Here is a 16,843-nt window from a genome sequence, read left to right as displayed (position 1 = left end):
GTGTGTGTGTGTGTGTGTGTGTGGTATTTGCATGGGTTGCAGTGTTTGTCGTGTTGTGTTGCGTGCATGAAGGGACCCCATTGATATGTGGCTCATAATGTGATGATGCTTGAATCTCCCCCCGCCCGCCACCACACACACACACACACACACACACACACACACACATACACATATACACACACACATGTGCAGGACGATTGTGATATGAGCAGGCAGAATGTGAAAGGCTTGGTTGCTTCTGTTGTGTTGTGTACGTGTACGTGTACTTGGTGGTGTGTTTGTACTTGTAAGGAACGATAAATGCAAACAAACCACAGACAACTGGCAATGGAATTCGTGTGCACAGTGTGAACGAGGGCGGAAAGGGGGAGTGGTGCAAATGGTCGCGTTGCCTGCAAGCAAAGCTCTGTAGTGTCTGTAATGCTGGCCCATAACAAAAGGATTCGAATTCTATCATCAACGCTTGATGCCTGCTTGATGAGTGTGAGGTGCTGACGCTGTTGAAGGACCAGTGTATTGCGCCTCAGCTTGCGTGGTTGTGGCCTCTGATGATGAGACGTGCTCCGCATCAAACACCAACACGGCACGAACCAGTACACAGGACGGGTCACTGAGGAGGATTTCCGCCACGGGGTTGGCGTCAGGGTGCTCCCAATCCTTGTACGAGTCAAAGGGGCGTACGTTGTCGACATTGTCATCGTTGTCACCAGAAACCCTCTGGAAATCAACCACAGCAACATGTGCATCGTGACCAGCAACAAGAGGTTTGTTGCGGAAGGTGTAGAAGCTGTTGCTGGCCTGCATCCTCTCGTGGGACGTCGCCTGCGGGTGCACGCTGTGCTTCGTGACAGGATAGGGATTGCCGTACTGCACATCGCAAGCCAGCACGATGCGATAAGATTTGCCCGACTTCAGATGAGGAAGCTGAAGATCGGCTGGCACGTCGGCTCCGTCGCACTCTTGAGTAAATGCAAGCGCATAATCAAGGTCTGGTGTGAAGTAGAGGCCAGCGCCAAACCAGCCATCGTCTGTCATGCGCAGGCGCGCAAAGTCACTCCCCAGGATGCCCACAGCTGCATCGAAGGATTTCACGCCATGAAACACGCGCTGGATGCGTAGCTGCGGGTTGGCAAACAATTGCTGTAGGTCGAGCATCTTGTAATGCCGCGCCATTGTCACTTGCTCCAGCACATAGCGCTCCTCCTCGAGAGTGGCAAACCCAGTGCTTGTGTCGTGCCGATATTTGGGTGCAAATGGGTGGCTTGTGTTTCTGAGGTGGCCGCGGAAGCGCGTCTTGTTGCGATGCACGGCGCCATTGAACGCTGCGAGTTTCTGATCACACCATGTAATACCAGCAGCCGCGACCTTGCGACCAAATGGCCCAAGAAGGTCTGGCTGCCGAGCGGTGCGACCACCAGCCTGACGAAGGAGCTGTGGTGTGCAGTGGATGAAGATCAGAGCAGAATACAAAGCAGAGAGAAGGGCAGGGGGTGTGAGTTGTGACGACATTAGGACGGGGGGGGGCGAGCAGCGAGCACCAAAGACAGAAAACGCATACTACATTTCGCACACATCCACAACCACACAACCACACAACCACACAACCACACAACCACACACACACACACACACACACACACACACACACACACACACACACACACACACACACACACACACACACACACACACACACGCCACACATCACCCCGCCCCCCCCCCACCCACACGCACACATACACACGCACCGTCTTGACGATGCTGGCCTCATCCTGGTTCTCCAGATCAAGTGGCACGACGTACACTGTGTCGCGGGTTGACAATGCGTGCTTCTTCTTCCCCAGTGTTGCAAGGATGTCAGGGTCGAACTTCCACACAGCATCCGGCCTGCCATACAACAGCCTGGTTTGCTGCTCAAAATCAAGCGGTTCCGGTTCGTGCTCCTTGTTGGCGCAATATTGTGCCCTGAGTGCTGCGTGAAGCTGAGCAAAGCTGAGGCGGCTACCACTCGTGGTGAAGCAGCCACGAAGGAGCGCTCGCAGGTGAACCGGCATTTCCTGTCCGTTGATTTCTTCCTCGAGCGGCAGGTACTCGTGCTTGTCGTACTTGAGGGCAAGTTGCACCAGCGATACACCGTCCCTTTCATATTCGCCATGGTGCCATGGCTTGACAGCAAACCACACCTCCCACGCCAGGCAGCCAAAGGAAAATACGTCCGTGTCCGAGCGCAACTTCTTGCTCAACAGCTGCTCGGGCGACGCCCAAAGTGGGGTTCCGGTCACTCGGGACAGCGAAGAGGTCTCCGTGTTCTTGAACGTGCTCAGCCCAAAATCCGCCACCTTGGCGGAGAGCACAGCATCCAGCAGCACGTTGGGAGACTTGAGGTCGCGGTGCACCACGTCGTGGGCATGCAGGAACTCCATGGCGCCGGCAACCTCGCTCAAGATGCGCAGCCTGTCAATGTGGCTGAGCTTGCGCCTCTTCACGTACATGAAGTCGAACAGGGAACCGTTGTCTGCCCAGCTCAGCACAAAGAAGAGTGTTTTCTCTGCCTCGTCATAGCACACGCCCAGGAATTGCACGACGTTTGGGTGGCGGATGGAGGCGAGGATGGCCACCTCTCGCAGGACTCGCTTGTCGCCGTGATGACGCGACAGTGGCGCTTTCAGTCCGTGCACCAGCTCTCGCAGCCCGGGCCGCTGCCGGACATCCCCCACTTCCTTGAGGGCAACCATGTGCCCGGAGAATGTGCTTCGAAATAGGCGGCCAAATCTGCCTTGGGTGGGGTTGCCGTTTGAGTCTGTAGCGCAAACCTTCTCGGCAAACAAGGTGGGCCGCAGATTCAACCTCAGCATGCTCTCAGCGAGCTCTGTCACGCAGAGCAAGAGTTTTTGAGTGTGAAAACGCGGGATGAGTGCTTGATATCAGGTGGCACGAGACAAGAGCATTGCTCTGCTGTAGGGTATGCGAATGCCACGTTTGCGATCACAAAGTTCACACACAGCACAGAGCCACGGAGAGCCAGGGGCATTGGCACCATCTCACCTGCTTGTCGCGTGAGCTGGGCCTCCAACGATTGTGCGCCTGAGACTTCGGCTTCGGCTTCAAACCCTGATGGTTCACATGCATGATTGGAATTAGAATTAGAGAGATTGATACTTGACGTGTGGCATGTGTAGTGACATTGCAGGCTTGTTGCACAACGACACGACACAATAATCCATGATACGTGTCAACTTGCTGCAAGTGTGTTCAACATGTACCGTTATCTCGCCCGAATGTTGCGTTGTCCGGTTGCCTCGTACGGTAGAGGCGTGTGATGCACTCCTTGTGCCACGAAAGCTCGCTCTCTGTTGACCAAATCAATACAGTACATGATGTTGAGCGCACATCTTGGGTGTCAAAAGTGGAGCTTCTGAGTGAGCGAGGGGGACCTCACGTCTTCACGCATCGATCGTACAAAGGCAAACAACACACTGCTCTTCCTTCAGCGACGCCTAGCATCCCCGACTCGAAACGACCATACCTAGGCGTTTGAGCTGGGCCAAGAGGCGGGCTCGCTCATCACCTGTAAACAAGACGGGGGTTACAGGACAGGGCATATCAGAAACACTCTTCCTCAATCGATATTAGCAATGTTGTTGCTCATCTGCACCATCTTCGGGCGAGCTGTAACAGCGCTCGCCATCATGTCACTCGAAAACACCACACGCTTCTGTGTTGTACTGTGGCCCCCGTAAAACTCTCACTGGCGTTCTGCTGCAGCTCCACGACGTACTCCTTCAACCTTGCCATTTCCTCCATCTCAATCTCTGCCAACGAGACAAAACCAAAATCATGTGAGCGCAAGCCTGCCACGGACACACACGTGAGCAGACACATCCGCCAGAGACAGCATCCTAGGCACAACGAAGCGCACAGGACACAGCGCACATTATACAACTCACGTTGGCTCTCAATCTGCGTTCTCTGGCTTTCGATCTGGGTTCTGTGGCTTTCGATCAGACGGCGAGACTCGGCTTGTTCATCCACTGGCGGCAGTTGCACGAGATACCCCAAGGAAAAACGGTAAGTTCTTCAATCGAGCGTGCGTGGCATGCAGTGCAAGTGTTTGGTGCACGAAGACACCACAACACTTCTGAGACATAAAGACAGTAACGCACGAACAAGGCCGGCACGCGGGCGCATGCAACTTGCATGCAGGCACGCACTCACGGAGCTGTTCAATCAGGGCGTCTTGCTCTGCCACTTGCATGCTGTCGTGTTGACCAAACGCGTCGTCGTGCATAGAGGCTCGATGCGATTCGGCGTCGGTTGATGTGTTTACAGGGGAGCCCGTGGACGACGAAGCACCCTCGTTCGGTATGGCTGCACATGGACATTCGCCATTCGGGCATGTTGTTGTTGTTGTTGTTGTTGTTGTTGTTGTTGTTGTTGTTGTTGTTGTTGTTGTTGTTGTTGTTGTTGTTATTGTGAAGGACTTGAAGTAGGAAAGTGTACATGCATGCGAGCGAGCGAGCGCGTGTGTATGTGTCATGTCGTGTGTACATGTGTGTGTGTGTGTGTACGTGTATGTGTGCACATGCAAAGAGGAGTGACACATGCACGATCGCGAAAGTGAGCACATGCCTTTACTTCCATGCGTGGGGCACAAACGAGGAGACCCACCTGGGCCAGCTAAGTCCCACGTCAGCAGGCGGCCTGGATTCTCCCTCCCTTGCTGCTGCTCCACTTCAAAGTCCTGGCCTTCGTCAGCATCGCCATCCTCAACAACGTGAGCGAAACTGTAAGGAAACATGTGCAGGTGCCAAGGGAACGGGCATAGTAAAATGAGTGCGGTCGCACGAAAAGCAACGCGTGCTGACGCTATTGGCTACACCAGCCAGTGTGCCGCAACACGAGGGCGCAAGGCGTCAACCTTACGCAGGAGTCGATGATGCCCGTTGTTTCTTGGCTTTCTCGGCATTGTGGATGGTCTGGTATCCGCGAGCCGTGACCATGGAGTTGTCATGCACCCTGAGTGGTCAAGGCAATTTAGCCATAGCGCACGCGCAAGCAAGTGGAAATGGTTGTGAGTGAACAAGCAAATAAATCTATGACTGCCTTGGGGCACCTCACAGTATGTGACATGTCGCAGTACACGCGAGTACACACGAGATTGTTTTCATCTTGGGGTTGTGCAGCAGCACTTCTTCGAGGAAGAACATGGCTTGATCGTCGAGGTCATTCCCAGCGAGTCTGTGTGTTTGTGTATGTATGTATGTATGTATGTATGTATGTATGTATGTATGTATGTATGTATGTATGTATGTATGTATGTATGTATGTATGTATGTATGTATGTATGTATGTATGTATGTATGTATGTATGTATGTATGTATGTATGTATGTATGTATGTATGTATGTATGTATGTTTGTTTGTTTGTTTGTTTGTTTGTTTGTTTGTTTGTGTAAATGCTGGACTTCGCTCACAACGTACAATTGGCAATAAATGCACAGTAGGCCCACAAGCACAAGCAGCTACTCACGCAAACCAGATAGATGCCATGCCCCCCCTCAATTAAAACACGTACGAGACGGTGGTGAGCGACGGGTGGTTGAGCATGACCTCTGCGAGTTCTTGGACGCCGTGGGTAGTAATGCAATTGTTGGTTAAGCTTTGAAACAAGCCAGGCAATGTGTGCGCGCGCATGTGTGTTGACGTTTTGGGTGCGGTGAGCAGCATGAGCTCACGAGCGCGCAACCCTGCAGCCATGGGTACAACAGCACAGCAATGGCACACGAGCGACGGATCTCGGGCACGACAAACAAACACGCGCCACTGAGAGCAATACAAGAACACGAGACCACGCAACAAGGCCATAATGACACAACAACGCACTCCAGCCATTGCACGGTGCGGCCTCGTCTCAAAGCCTCGGCGACTGCTTTCACTGCAGTGTCCCCGAGACTTCTCCCAGTTAACCTATGCACACAAATTGGAAGGCAACTTGCATTGTGAGGCGGTGGCATTCCTGCATACAACCCGAAGTGAAGACATGGACCAGAACACAAAAGCAAAACAAGGACAAGGAATCAACGCTCACCGCAGGCGAACCAGTGACTACATCAAGCTCTCAACACCAAGCGACAACAAGACACACGAACATGACGAGACTGTTGCATTGGTTGGTTGCGATGGCCATGATGGCGTGTCTTGTCTCTTCATCCAAGCCAGCGTTGGCCAGCAGCACTCCAAGGTTGTCCATGGCTCCAGTGTGTGTGTGTGTGTGTCTATGTGTGGATGTGTGTGTGTGTGTTGTGTGTGTGTGTGTGTGTGTGTGTGTGTGTGTGTGTGTGTGTCTTGGTTTTGTTGTGTCACTGTCTGTCGTGCTTGCTTGCTTCTTGCTCTTGCTTGCTTGCAGGCAGTGCTGGAGTTTGTATCATTTTATGTGTCGCTGTCGCTCAGTGTTTGGATTTCACACTTTCTTGCTCTGCTTGCACATCGACGTTGCTTCATCATCCAATCTGACGAAGAGCATCCAACACCAAGCCACCAACAGCAGAGCAGCCTCCTCTCCTTCCCAGCCTCCCTTCCTTCTGAACCATGGCCGCGTTTGCGATGTGGGTGTGGAATGGCCTGAACCGCATCCTGGATGGGTCCGTGTTTGTGACGCGGGAGCCGCAGCCGCCGCCGATTGACCCGGATGCGCACCCGTATGCGCAGGCGCATGTGGAGACGTACCATGGCGAGTACCGGCCGGCGTATGCCAAAAAGTCCACAACAGTCTCGCCGCCAACGTACGCGTCTGTAGCTGCTTCCAAGCCAGGCACCGCAGAGCAGCTTCGCGGCGTGGTGTCGCCTGCGCTGCTGTTTGTGCACTTGGATCAGGCGCGCGGCATGGGCGAGCAGGACGTCATCAACACCGTCCAGGCCTACTGCTCCAATCCAAGCGCTGCCAAGTTTGCGCCCCACGACATGATCGACATCATCCTCAAGTTCCGACTCACAGACCCAGCCAAGGTGTGTGTGTGTGTGTGCGTGTGTGCTTTGCTTGTTTGTGTGCGTGTGTGCTTTGTTTGTTTGTGTGCGTGTGTGTGTTCGTCTGTGTGTGTGTGTCTACTTTGTTTGTTTGTTTGTGTGTGTGCGTGTCTACTTTGTTTGTTTGTTTGTGTGTGTGTGTGTGTGTGTCTACTTTCTTTGTGTGTGTGTGTGTGTGTGTGTGTGTGTGTGTGTGTGTGTGTGTGTGTGTGTGTGGTGTCTCCTTGGGCTCTCTGAGTGCAGTCCCCTTTGATGAGGCAATCTTCGCGTGTGTCCTCAAGTTTCCATTCAATCGGCCCTTTCACCTGTACGCAGTTGGCTGTTGTCAATGCCATCATTTCTGCTGGATGGCTGGAAACAAACGTGGACGCAACCACGTGTCGCGCGCTCCTCGCTACCATGGAGACAGACGTCGCAAGGGTGCGCACATCTGTGCTTGTGTATGTACGTGCTTGTTTGTGCATGTGTGTTCATGTGCGTGCCAATGTGTGTGTTCTTGTGTGTGTCCATGTGTGTGTCCATGTGTATGTGTTGTGTATCTATGATTGTATGTGCGTGTATTCATGGGTGTATGTGCGAACACGTGTTTTCTCGCCTCCCCCCCCCAACTTAAACATTCGTCGCATGTTCCGATCTCATTCGTGTACTCCTCGTCCCATTACAGCTGGAGCTGCTGCGCATCGTATCACGCGCCATGTCGCCGCTGAGTTTCCAAGACAAGGTTCGTTTCCTTCTCCACCTGCTTTGTCCTGGACACGCACACCCTGTGTCTTGCCTCCCTCGATCACCCACATGCACACACACACACACACACACACACACACACACACACACACACACACACACACACACACACACACACACACACACACACACACACACACACACACACACACACACACACACACACACACACACGCGCGCGCGCGCATGTAGGACTCGATACTGTTCACGTTCCAGCCAGGAGGGAACCGAACCAACGCCCTTGGCATCCTTCAGGGAGCTCGCCTGCTGAGCTGAGTCCCCTCCTGCCAATGCTCTCGTTACCCACTCCTCCCAATGAGTTGTTATGCTGAACATATATGTATGTATGTCGGTGTCTTTGTCTTTGTATTTTCACAACAACGTGTTTCAACAACCAATGCACCCAATCAGCAACACACAAAACAAGGACACGCGAAGAATCAGTGTAGAACAAACCTACGGCAGAGAAAGGCGAACAAGCGAGCACAGCATGAAGCACAACATGAGAGAAGGAAGAGAAGGGAGGGAAAGGGTTCAGATAAAAAAGCCAGACAACACCGAGCGCTGCGTTGGATGGGGTCGGCCATGGGCATCTTCCTCAACAAGTGGCAGTCAGCATTCAGTGCGAGCCAGTGCAGAAGAAACGGCAGCCACACGCAAGGCCAGCTATTGAGGGAGGCAGTCGCAATGAACAGGTCAACAAGGGTTAAGGTGTGTGAGAATCACTGCAGCTACGTTACCACCCTTTCTTTGCACGTATCCCAAAGCATGGCCCCCCGCCCAAACATGCAATCGCGCACAATACATCGTCCTCACACACACACACACACACACACACACACACACACACACACACACACACACACACACACACACACACACACACACACGTGCAGCAGTCTTCCTTCGTCTTTGCACACAATGACATCACACAATGACATCAACACACCCTATGAAGAAAAGCCGGGGGACATAATACCGTTCTTGTCCTTGCTGACATCGGAGTGCGGGTTGAGCATGCCGGGAATGGCTGCAAGCCGCTTCATCTTGCGCTCTTGTGCCTGGCGAAAGGAGAGCGAGGACAAGCAAGACAGACACAAAAGAGGGAGAGGGAGAGAGAAGGGGTGGAGTGTGAGCGCGATGGCTCGCTCGCTTGGCGTCAGCCAACAACCAGTCACAGACGCACACAAGCAGACATCACGCGCCACACGCACAGACACAGACACAAACAGATAGACACACACACACACACAGACACACCTACACACACCCACACACACACACACACACACACACACCTCCTTGAGCTGGTCGGCGCGCTCCGTGAGGAAAAGGTCGCCCAAATCACCGCTGGCCATTTCCTACAGAACCAACCCACACGATATACATGCGCGAATGCCATGACGATCAGCAAACAAAACAGTCCAAGCACCGACATGCAATCACTTGCAACATGCACATGCAGCGCAGGCCATAGCAAGGGCAGCCAACACCCAAGCAACACCAACAGCAACACCAACAGCACCAGCGCCCACACCTTGGCCTGGACAATGAGGTCGCGCAGGTGGTTCTTGAACTCGCCGGGGCTCTGGTCATACGCAAAGAAGCCGTCAACAATCACAGACACTTGTTCGCTGTTGTTGTGATTTGCACGTTGTTGCGAAAGAGGGCGGGGAGGTCCCGCAATACAAGATGCGGTAGTGCGTGAGTTCCGTCAATCAAAACCAACAAACCAACCAACCAACCAACCAACCAACCAACCAACCAACCAACCAACCAACCAACCAACAACACCTATTCCCCCCTTCCTCACGTTCGCACACCGTTCGCTCTTACTCGGCAAAGTGAGGGAAGTTCTCCTTGAGCAGCGAGCCAACAAACGAGCGCACGACGTCCTGATGACAACAAGGAAACAATACAAACACAAACACGGTGGCGGTGAGTGAAAGCACAGATTGTCTCGGCGCGATTGAAGCATCCGCTGAGTCCACACACACACACACGCACACACAACGCCCCCTCCGTCCAGAAATGAAGACGTGGTATACCCACCACATTTGCCGACGTCTGGCCCTCTTGCAAAGGCACATCGATGGTGCCGTTCTCGACCAAGAAGAACATCTGCGACAGCAGCGCCGTATGCTGCACCATATCTGATTGCAGCAAAAAACACCAGAACGAAGAAGGAACAAAGTCATGAGTGACTCACGCGATCCAAGCAACACAAACACGAGCAAGCAAGCAAGCAAACAAAACACAAACAAACAAACAGACAACTTACTTGCTGCGTATTGGGGGTCTGTGGCGATGAGGAGAATCTGCTGGAGCACCTCAAGGAAGAAGTTCTGGAAGAAGAGCTGCTTGAACGTGGCGCTACCCGCCGCCGTCATCAGGTTCCGGAGCACCTTCAGCGCTGTACACAGCCACGACATAGCAGCAAGCAACAACAACGACAAGAGATAATGACAACAACAACAACAACAAGCGACCCGTCACCCGCACCCACACATCCACACATACGAATAAGCACGTGAGTTGTGAACGGGGGCAATGGCTCTTGCATGCATACTACCGAGATTCGCTTTCGAGCACATGCCGGCCCGCACTAACACCACACACACACACACACACACACACACACACACACACACACACATACACACATTCCCATTTCCGGCACAAATGGAACGTACAGCACTCTGCGACGTCGCGTTGGGGATGACGGCAGCCCCAGATGATGGCGTCAAGTACCGTCTTAAACTGCTCCGGTGACAGGTCCGAAAACACATCCGTCGTGCAGTTGACCACAGCACCCAGCCACGCAAAGAACGGCCTCCTAAATTCGGGGAACGTCTCAAAGTCCTGCCATCAACAAACAGTATCACACACAAGTAATGTCAGCCAGTGGCGTTGGCAGAGACTACACGGCTGCGGAACACGCCTCCTCCATCCTCCTCAACACACCCACCCACTCACCCACACCACAATCCCCTGCAGTCCTTGCGCTCTTGCACGTGTTTCTTTGCCTGACATACCTCCTTGATCATGTCGACGGTTGGCTCAAACAAGTGCTGGAAGATGTCGCCCATCGCTGGGAGGAGGCTCTGGCCCAGGCGCGAAACGCACTCCGCAACCACACTGAGGACGGTGCTCTCTCTGCTCTGGGGCACGGTTTCGCTGTAGTCGCTGAGCACGTGCTCCAGCAGCGTGGGTGTCAGCGCCTCCAGCTCCTCCTGCGATGTGTCCGCGCGCTGGTACAGCACCTCAAGCACGCGCAAAATGTCGCGGCGAACAGCCCGCATCGTCCGCACAAGCGGCTGCTTCGTCACGCTCTCCCCTGCAAAGCAGCATGATGTACACGGCATGAGTACACGGCAGCATGGAGACGAGAACACACTCATCGTCATTGACGATTCCAAATTGTCTCTTCTCCTGCCTCCTCCTCCCTCCCTCAAAACAGGTTCGTTACAAAACCAGAAAAAAGTACGTTCCTGTCGCCCCTCCTCCTCCTGGCTCCTGGCTCAACTCGCACAGCCTAAACACGCGTACACACCGCTTTGGGCGATGGCCGAGGATATGTGCTGGGACATGGTGCGGTAGAGGAGCATCGAGTCGTTGAAGATGTGCTGCAGCTGCACCATGAACGCCGCGCTCACGGTCGAGGCAACCGCATAGTTGCAGCGGAAAAAGTGCACAAGCTGCTTCAGCGTCGCCTGATCCATCAGCTGGTCGGGTTGCTGTCACAACGGCGCAAAACAGCATGTTGAAATGGTTGCTGGTGGTGAGCCTCCCGAGTTGGGGGAGAGTGCGAGCAATCAGGAAAAATAGCAGCGATAAACAAGCAACACAAGAATAAAAGCACACAGGAATCAAGGCACGCACACACATACACACGCGCATACACACACACATGCGACATTTCAGTTGTTGCTGTTGAGTCGTCTGCATTACCTCCTGCACGGCCTGCATGGTACGGGACCACATGGAGTTTGGCAGAGCCATGAGGTGCTGCACAAGGGCAGTCTGCTGCTCCGGGTCTGTCTGTGCAGAGATCATGTGGCCAACCGCCTTGAAAAAAGTCTGAATCTGCTGCTGCGTCAGGTCCTGCGTCGTGCGGCCCATGTTGTCGATAATCTCAATAACAAACGGCTTGGTCTCGCCCAGCTGTTGCATCACAAACATCTGCTTGCACTTGGTCGCAATCTTGATGAACGTGTCGCACGCCATGTCCTGCACGCCATCGTGTTCCTCTGCAGAAGCAAGGGGTAAGGACAAAGCAGGGTGTGAGAAGGAAAGGAAGGGCGATTCATGTCATTATGGCATGGGCTGCACGGTTGCACGGTGTGACATGATTGTGCGTGCATTTCGATTGAGCAAAAGCAGCGTTGCATCTCTGTTTCCCTCGACCACGCTCAACACACCCAACACACCCAACGATACGCACCGTGCATGAATTCGAAGAGCTTGTTGACGACCGTCTTGAGGAACTTCCAGTGCATCCTGAGGAAGCGCGGGTACTGGCCAACGACGTACATGATGTTGGCGGCAATGACGGCCTTGTGGTTCTTGCCACGGCGCGCCTCGCACAGACCAAGCAGCTCGCGAATCACCTGCACCAAAAACTTCTTCTCATCGTCCACGCTCATCGTGCCGCTGATGGAGCCAATGGCCCAGCACAACGTGTTGAGGTTGTGCCAAGAGTACTGCGAGCCGTCAACGATCCGTGCGAGCATGTCCCGCATGATGCGGTTCGTGTCGTACGGATCAAGATGCGTCAGATACACTGTACACATCGACAGAAGGCAGCGCACACCAAGAGATGCACGGAAATATCAGCAACAACAGCAACAACAGCATACACATGCGTCAGCAGTGTGAGCTTGGAGTGGTGTTGAATATTGAATGTTTGGAGCGGTCCAGTACGGTGTGACCACTGCATACACGGACACGCAACGCAACGCAAGCAAAAAGCACAAACAAAACGCCCACACACCCACACCCATGCCCCCCCCCACACCCACACGAATAAGCACTGACCAAGGGTGATGCGGACGGCCTTGTAGAGCTCAATGGTGTCGGTGTCCTTGGCAAACTCGCGAACGGGCTCACCGTCCACCTCCACAATCAAGACCTCCTCTGGCTTGGGCATCTGGCTGATGATGACGCTCCGCACCTGCACGCCACCGCCACAGGCCATGAGCAACACGACGAGCTTCACAAACAGCGATCCCGCTTGTAGAGGGCCAGGCAAAAAGGCGGCGACGCAGCAACCAAGGCGCAGGTCCCGCCCCTTTCCTCTCCTTCCCACTTTCCTTTCCTCCCGACGCTCACCGTTGACAGAAGGTCATGGTAGAGGTCGTAGCGGTACTTGGGCTCGTGGTTCGGGGTGAACATGCCCGTGCCGCAAGCAGTCCTGTCCACCAAGGCACACAAGCATCACGCAAAACCCGCAACCGCATGTTAGCTCAGTGTGCGTGCGTGTGTGAGTATGTGTACGCGCCACACAATATGGGAGAAATCGGCAGTTATCGCGGCTCACTGGCTCTTGACTTACGCTTCAGAGTAGAGGCTGCCTGCGAGGGTGGACCAGTACTCGAGCATAATCTTGAAGAGCTCCTTGTCTGCGACGGTGGAGATCATGAGGGCGTAGTTCATGCAGATGTCATGCGTCTCACGAAGGGATGGGTCGGCCTCCAGCAGTTGCCCATGCTGCTTCAGCCACGACGTGAGAAACAGGGCGAGCATGCGAATAAAGCCTTGCTCCTCCATTGACGCCGTGTGCCACATGCCAGCCACATCCGTCGAAGGCGGCAGCATCTGTTCATGACAAAGCAGTGCAACTGTTGGGGTTAGCGCGCGCAGTTGGGCTGAGGGAACCAAAAGGCGAAGGAAGGGGGAGGGGGCACAGGAGACGAGGACTAGCCGTGTCAGTGCCGTGCCAGTTGCGAAGGCACAAACGGTGTCACACGACATGCCACGGCAAAAGAGATAAAACAACGACCAGGGACAGCGCAGAAGGGAAACGACAGACCTCGACAAGTTGCTTGAGGGCGCCCTGCAGCAGCTGCAGCTGCTTGGCCTGGATGCTTTGCAGGTCGTCCATGGGAATGTCCGCAACAGCGTCACCAGGAAGCGCAGCTGCAACACACCCACACCAATGTCATCAGGCAAAGAGAAGCAAGCAGGCGACCAGTGTGAGTGTTGTGAACATGACAGGAGAGCAGCAGGCAGCATGAACCTCGCAGACATACACAGTTGACGAATGATCGTTTATTCAACGCACCAATTTCAGCCAGGCATTCCAGCGTCGAGTTGCGGAAAATGGGCACATTCAAAAACTGGGAGTGTGTGTGTGTGTACGTGAATGGGAGAGAGAGAGAGAGAGTGTGTGTGTGTGTGTGTGAGCGTGAGTGTGTGTGTGAGTGTGTGAGTGTGTGTGCGTGTGCGTGAGTGATATGTGGGTGTGCGTGAGTGATATGTGGGTGTGTAATGTTATCGATGCTCACATCAGTTGGCAAAACGAAGTTTGGATCATGGACATGGGGGAGACAAAGCACGAGTGAGCTGTGGGGTGGTGTGCTTACCCGCGTGACGAGCAGGTTGATGAGGTTTGTCTCAAAGACGTAGCCAATGGGGATCCAGCTCAGGAACCGCAACATCGTCTGTCAAGGGAAGCGCGGACTTAATGTTGAGCAAAACAGCCATTGAAGCTAAATGTCACAGGCAACTCCTCACGACGCACCCACCCACCCACACACACACACATTACACAAAGATAAACACAAACACCCACCCACCCACACAGCCACACACACACACACCTGCAAGGCTTGGTTGATGAGGGTTGGCTCGCCGGCATTTTCGAGAACAAATTCACACAGCTCATAAATGGGCCCAAACTCCTGGCACAGCGCGTCCTTGAGATGTTGCGCCTTCACCTGCACAATCTGACCTTTGGAGTAGTCGAAAATCTCCTCGCTGTGCACACGAGACAAGCGGTCGCATCATGATTGGGACACGTGGGTAAGCTCATGTTGAGTGTGTCTGTGTGTGGGGGTGGGTAGCGAGCAGGGAGGAGTGTGCCTTGCGTGACGTGTACAGTACATGCCCGGCAGCATGCAAGCACATCCAACAAACCTCACACACACACACACACACACACACACACAAACCTCACACACACGCACACACACGCACGCACGCACGCACACACACACACACACACACACCTCAGGAGCTTGAGAATCTCCAGGTTATTTTGGCAAAGGGGTTCGCTGGTGCGGGATGCGCCGACAATATCTGTGATGAAGGACGGCCATTGCTGCGGCCACTGCTGCTTCAGAATCTGCGTTGTTGCGAGGAGTGTCACGCAGAACAACACGCAAGACACAGCGGCTGATAAGTTGCACGCGCTCAAACCAACAATCGACAAATCACATTTCACGCACTCATGCACGCGTACGACTGCACAAACGATAGGGGCATGGCGACACCCGACAAAATCGCGCCCAGGACTGGGCAAAAGCCTACCTGCACGAGGACTGCGTTGAGCTTGGAGAGGAGCACTCGGTTCTCTTGCAAGCTCTCAAAGTCCTTGGAAGCCTCAATGGTCATGGACACGATGAAGTTGCGGATGCCTGTCCAGCCAAAGTGTCACAGGCGGACGTGTTGAGCATGCAAGCACAACACAGCAGCACAAACACAAACACAATCACAAGAACAAGAACAAAAGAAAGAACAACAAGAACGACAAGACCCAGAACTCCGACCAGAACCACGACCACCCCCCCCCTCTTCCTCTCGCTCGTCGTCCTCAAGACTTACCCTCTGTTTGTTCCTCTGGAAGCAGTTTCCACTTCGTCCGAATCACGTCCTTGAGGATGTTGAGAGCAAAGTACTGTTGGTGCCGTTGTCGTTGGCCAAAAGGAACATCAAACACACACCGCAACGCAACGAGGTGAAGATGGGAGGTTGCGTGAGGTGAAGATAGGAGGTTGCGTGAGTTGTAGTTGCACGCACGCAACACACACACACACACACCACACACACACACACACACAGGCGTGTGCTGGTGTCTGCAATGCGGGGTGCGAGACGAGGAAGCAAGGAAGCAAGAGAGCACAGGCAAGCACAAGGAAGCAAGGAAGCAAGAAAGCGAAGCAAAGGCTGCGCGGTCATCACCACACCTTGGTGCTCGGGTACTGTGATTCTTGCAGGATCTGAGAGGCCCGCATCCACGCGTCGGGGTGCTCCTGGAACTGCTTCATAATCTGTTCGGCCATCTTCTGCTCTGGGCACCCGGGCCTGGACTCGTAGAAGAAGCGCACAATGGTGTCCAGCACCGAGACGTCGATGCTCGCCTGCTCAAAGTCGAGCAGCTGCGCGGCCTGCTCCTCTGTCAGCGACATGGCTGCAGGTGTTGCTTTGTTGTGGTGAAGTTTGAGGACAAGTGTGTTCTGGTGCGTGCGGTTGTGTGCTGGTTGCCTGCCGTGAACGGTCGACGTGTGTGTGTGTGTGTGCGTTTGTGTGTATGTGTGTGTGTGTGTGTGAGGGTTGGTGGCAGGAGAAATGATGATGTTGGATGATGGATGATATCGGTGAGAGGGGGGAAACAAGGTCATGTAAGGCGGAGGAGAATACAAGCAAGAAGCAAGGCGTCCGGTGCTCGTGATTCAGGTGTGTGAACCACCACAACACACACACACACACACACACACACAATCTGCAATCTCTCCCTCCATGCCATCTGTCCCTCCCCTCTCTTCTTCCTGGCCGTGTCGCCGACACAACGCAACACCGTGCACCACGTCACACATGCAAGGAGACACCTCACCAGCAGATGAGGATAAGGGCAGGGGGTTGGTTTTGTCGAAAGCGACTTCAAGTGTGTGTGTGTTGTTCTTTCTTGCGTGGACGATGATGATGGTTGATGGTTATGGAGTGGAAGACGTGTGTGTGTGTGTGTGTGTGTGGGTGGGAGGGGACTGGGGTACGTGTCTTTGCACAACAAGCCCAAACAAAGAAGGCCAGCACTGGCGATGGTGGTGATTTGTGTGCAAGTCGCTCTGTTTCC

The 16,843-nt window shown here is 53.9% G+C and overlaps 4 protein-coding genes across 5 annotated transcripts in view; 2 read left to right on the top strand and 2 right to left on the bottom strand.

Annotated features, from left to right (window-relative positions):
- The window catches only part of PTSG_04431 (ATP-binding cassette transporter subfamily B member 1), a gene marked incomplete at both ends in the record, with an annotated part of 7,852 nt that extends 7,768 nt beyond the window's left edge, over positions 1-84 (top strand). The window contains one exon of the mRNA XM_004994469.1: positions 73-84. Coding sequence (XP_004994526.1) covers positions 73-84 — 12 coding nt within the window. The remainder of the gene's footprint in view (positions 1-72) is intronic.
- A 177-nt stretch (positions 85-261) lies between these two features.
- On the bottom strand, positions 262-6,330 carry PTSG_04430 (the record flags this gene model as incomplete). Of its 2 annotated transcripts, XM_004994468.1 has the most annotated exons (14): positions 6,153-6,330; positions 5,887-5,970; positions 5,579-5,662; positions 5,158-5,241; positions 4,927-5,019; positions 4,672-4,787; positions 4,219-4,371; positions 3,951-4,034; positions 3,753-3,815; positions 3,530-3,571; positions 3,267-3,353; positions 3,049-3,114; positions 1,752-2,872; positions 262-1,434 (listed from the first exon to the last, which is right to left on the bottom strand). In XM_004994468.1, the coding sequence occupies exons 1-14, from the start codon at positions 6,251-6,253 to the stop codon at positions 460-462; spliced, it is 3,153 nt and encodes a 1,050-aa protein (XP_004994525.1). In that variant the 5' UTR covers positions 6,254-6,330. The 2 variants fall into 2 exon arrangements, with proteins under 2 accessions (XP_004994525.1, XP_004994524.1); XM_004994467.1 differs by having other exon boundaries at positions 460-1,434; positions 5,887-6,330.
- A 113-nt stretch (positions 6,331-6,443) lies between these two features.
- On the top strand, positions 6,444-8,242 carry PTSG_04429 (uncharacterized protein). Its single transcript, XM_004994466.1, has 4 exons — positions 6,444-7,008; positions 7,342-7,446; positions 7,691-7,747; positions 7,963-8,242. The coding sequence occupies exons 1-4, from the start codon at positions 6,592-6,594 to the stop codon at positions 8,044-8,046; spliced, it is 663 nt and encodes a 220-aa protein (XP_004994523.1). The 5' UTR covers positions 6,444-6,591; the 3' UTR covers positions 8,047-8,242.
- On the bottom strand, positions 8,118-16,806 carry PTSG_04428 (nuclear export factor CRM1). Its single transcript, XM_004994465.1, has 24 exons — positions 16,604-16,806; positions 15,957-16,254; positions 15,595-15,667; positions 15,301-15,407; positions 15,000-15,115; positions 14,592-14,748; positions 14,355-14,432; positions 14,054-14,108; positions 13,802-13,908; positions 13,325-13,587; positions 13,102-13,183; positions 12,808-12,943; positions 12,215-12,553; positions 11,722-12,020; positions 11,324-11,507; positions 10,806-11,107; positions 10,464-10,632; positions 10,052-10,183; positions 9,823-9,923; positions 9,607-9,665; positions 9,308-9,404; positions 9,069-9,131; positions 8,720-8,831; positions 8,118-8,436 (listed from the first exon to the last, which is right to left on the bottom strand). The coding sequence occupies exons 2-23, from the start codon at positions 16,176-16,178 to the stop codon at positions 8,721-8,723; spliced, it is 3,252 nt and encodes a 1,083-aa protein (XP_004994522.1). The 5' UTR covers positions 16,179-16,254; positions 16,604-16,806; the 3' UTR covers positions 8,118-8,436; position 8,720.
- Positions 16,807-16,843: the final 37 nt, after the last annotated feature.

The sequence above is a fragment of the Salpingoeca rosetta genome (genome assembly GCF_000188695.1).
Source record: "Salpingoeca rosetta unplaced genomic scaffold supercont1.10, whole genome shotgun sequence".
Lineage (NCBI taxonomy): Eukaryota > Choanoflagellata > Craspedida > Salpingoecidae > Salpingoeca > Salpingoeca rosetta.
This window is presented reverse-complemented; position numbering and strand designations above follow the sequence as displayed.

Coding starts and splice junctions, on each gene's coding strand:
- PTSG_04428 (XM_004994465.1), bottom strand. CDS start 16,178: ATGTCGCTGACAGAGGAGCAGGCCGCGCAGCTGCTCGACTTTGAGCAG. Junction 13,909..14,053: donor GGAATGCCTGGCTGAAATTG/GTGCGTTGAATA, acceptor GGTGTGTTGCAG/CTGCGCTTCCTGGTGACGCT. Junction 12,554..12,807: donor GGCCGTCCGCATCACCCTTG/GTCAGTGCTTAT, acceptor CGATGTGTACAG/TGTATCTGACGCATCTTGAT.
- PTSG_04429 (XM_004994466.1), top strand. CDS start 6,592: ATGGCCGCGTTTGCGATGTGGGTGTGGAATGGCCTGAACCGCATCCTG. Junction 7,447..7,690: donor TGGAGACAGACGTCGCAAGG/GTGCGCACATCT, acceptor GTCCCATTACAG/CTGGAGCTGCTGCGCATCGT. Junction 7,748..7,962: donor CGCTGAGTTTCCAAGACAAG/GTTCGTTTCCTT, acceptor GCGCGCATGTAG/GACTCGATACTGTTCACGTT.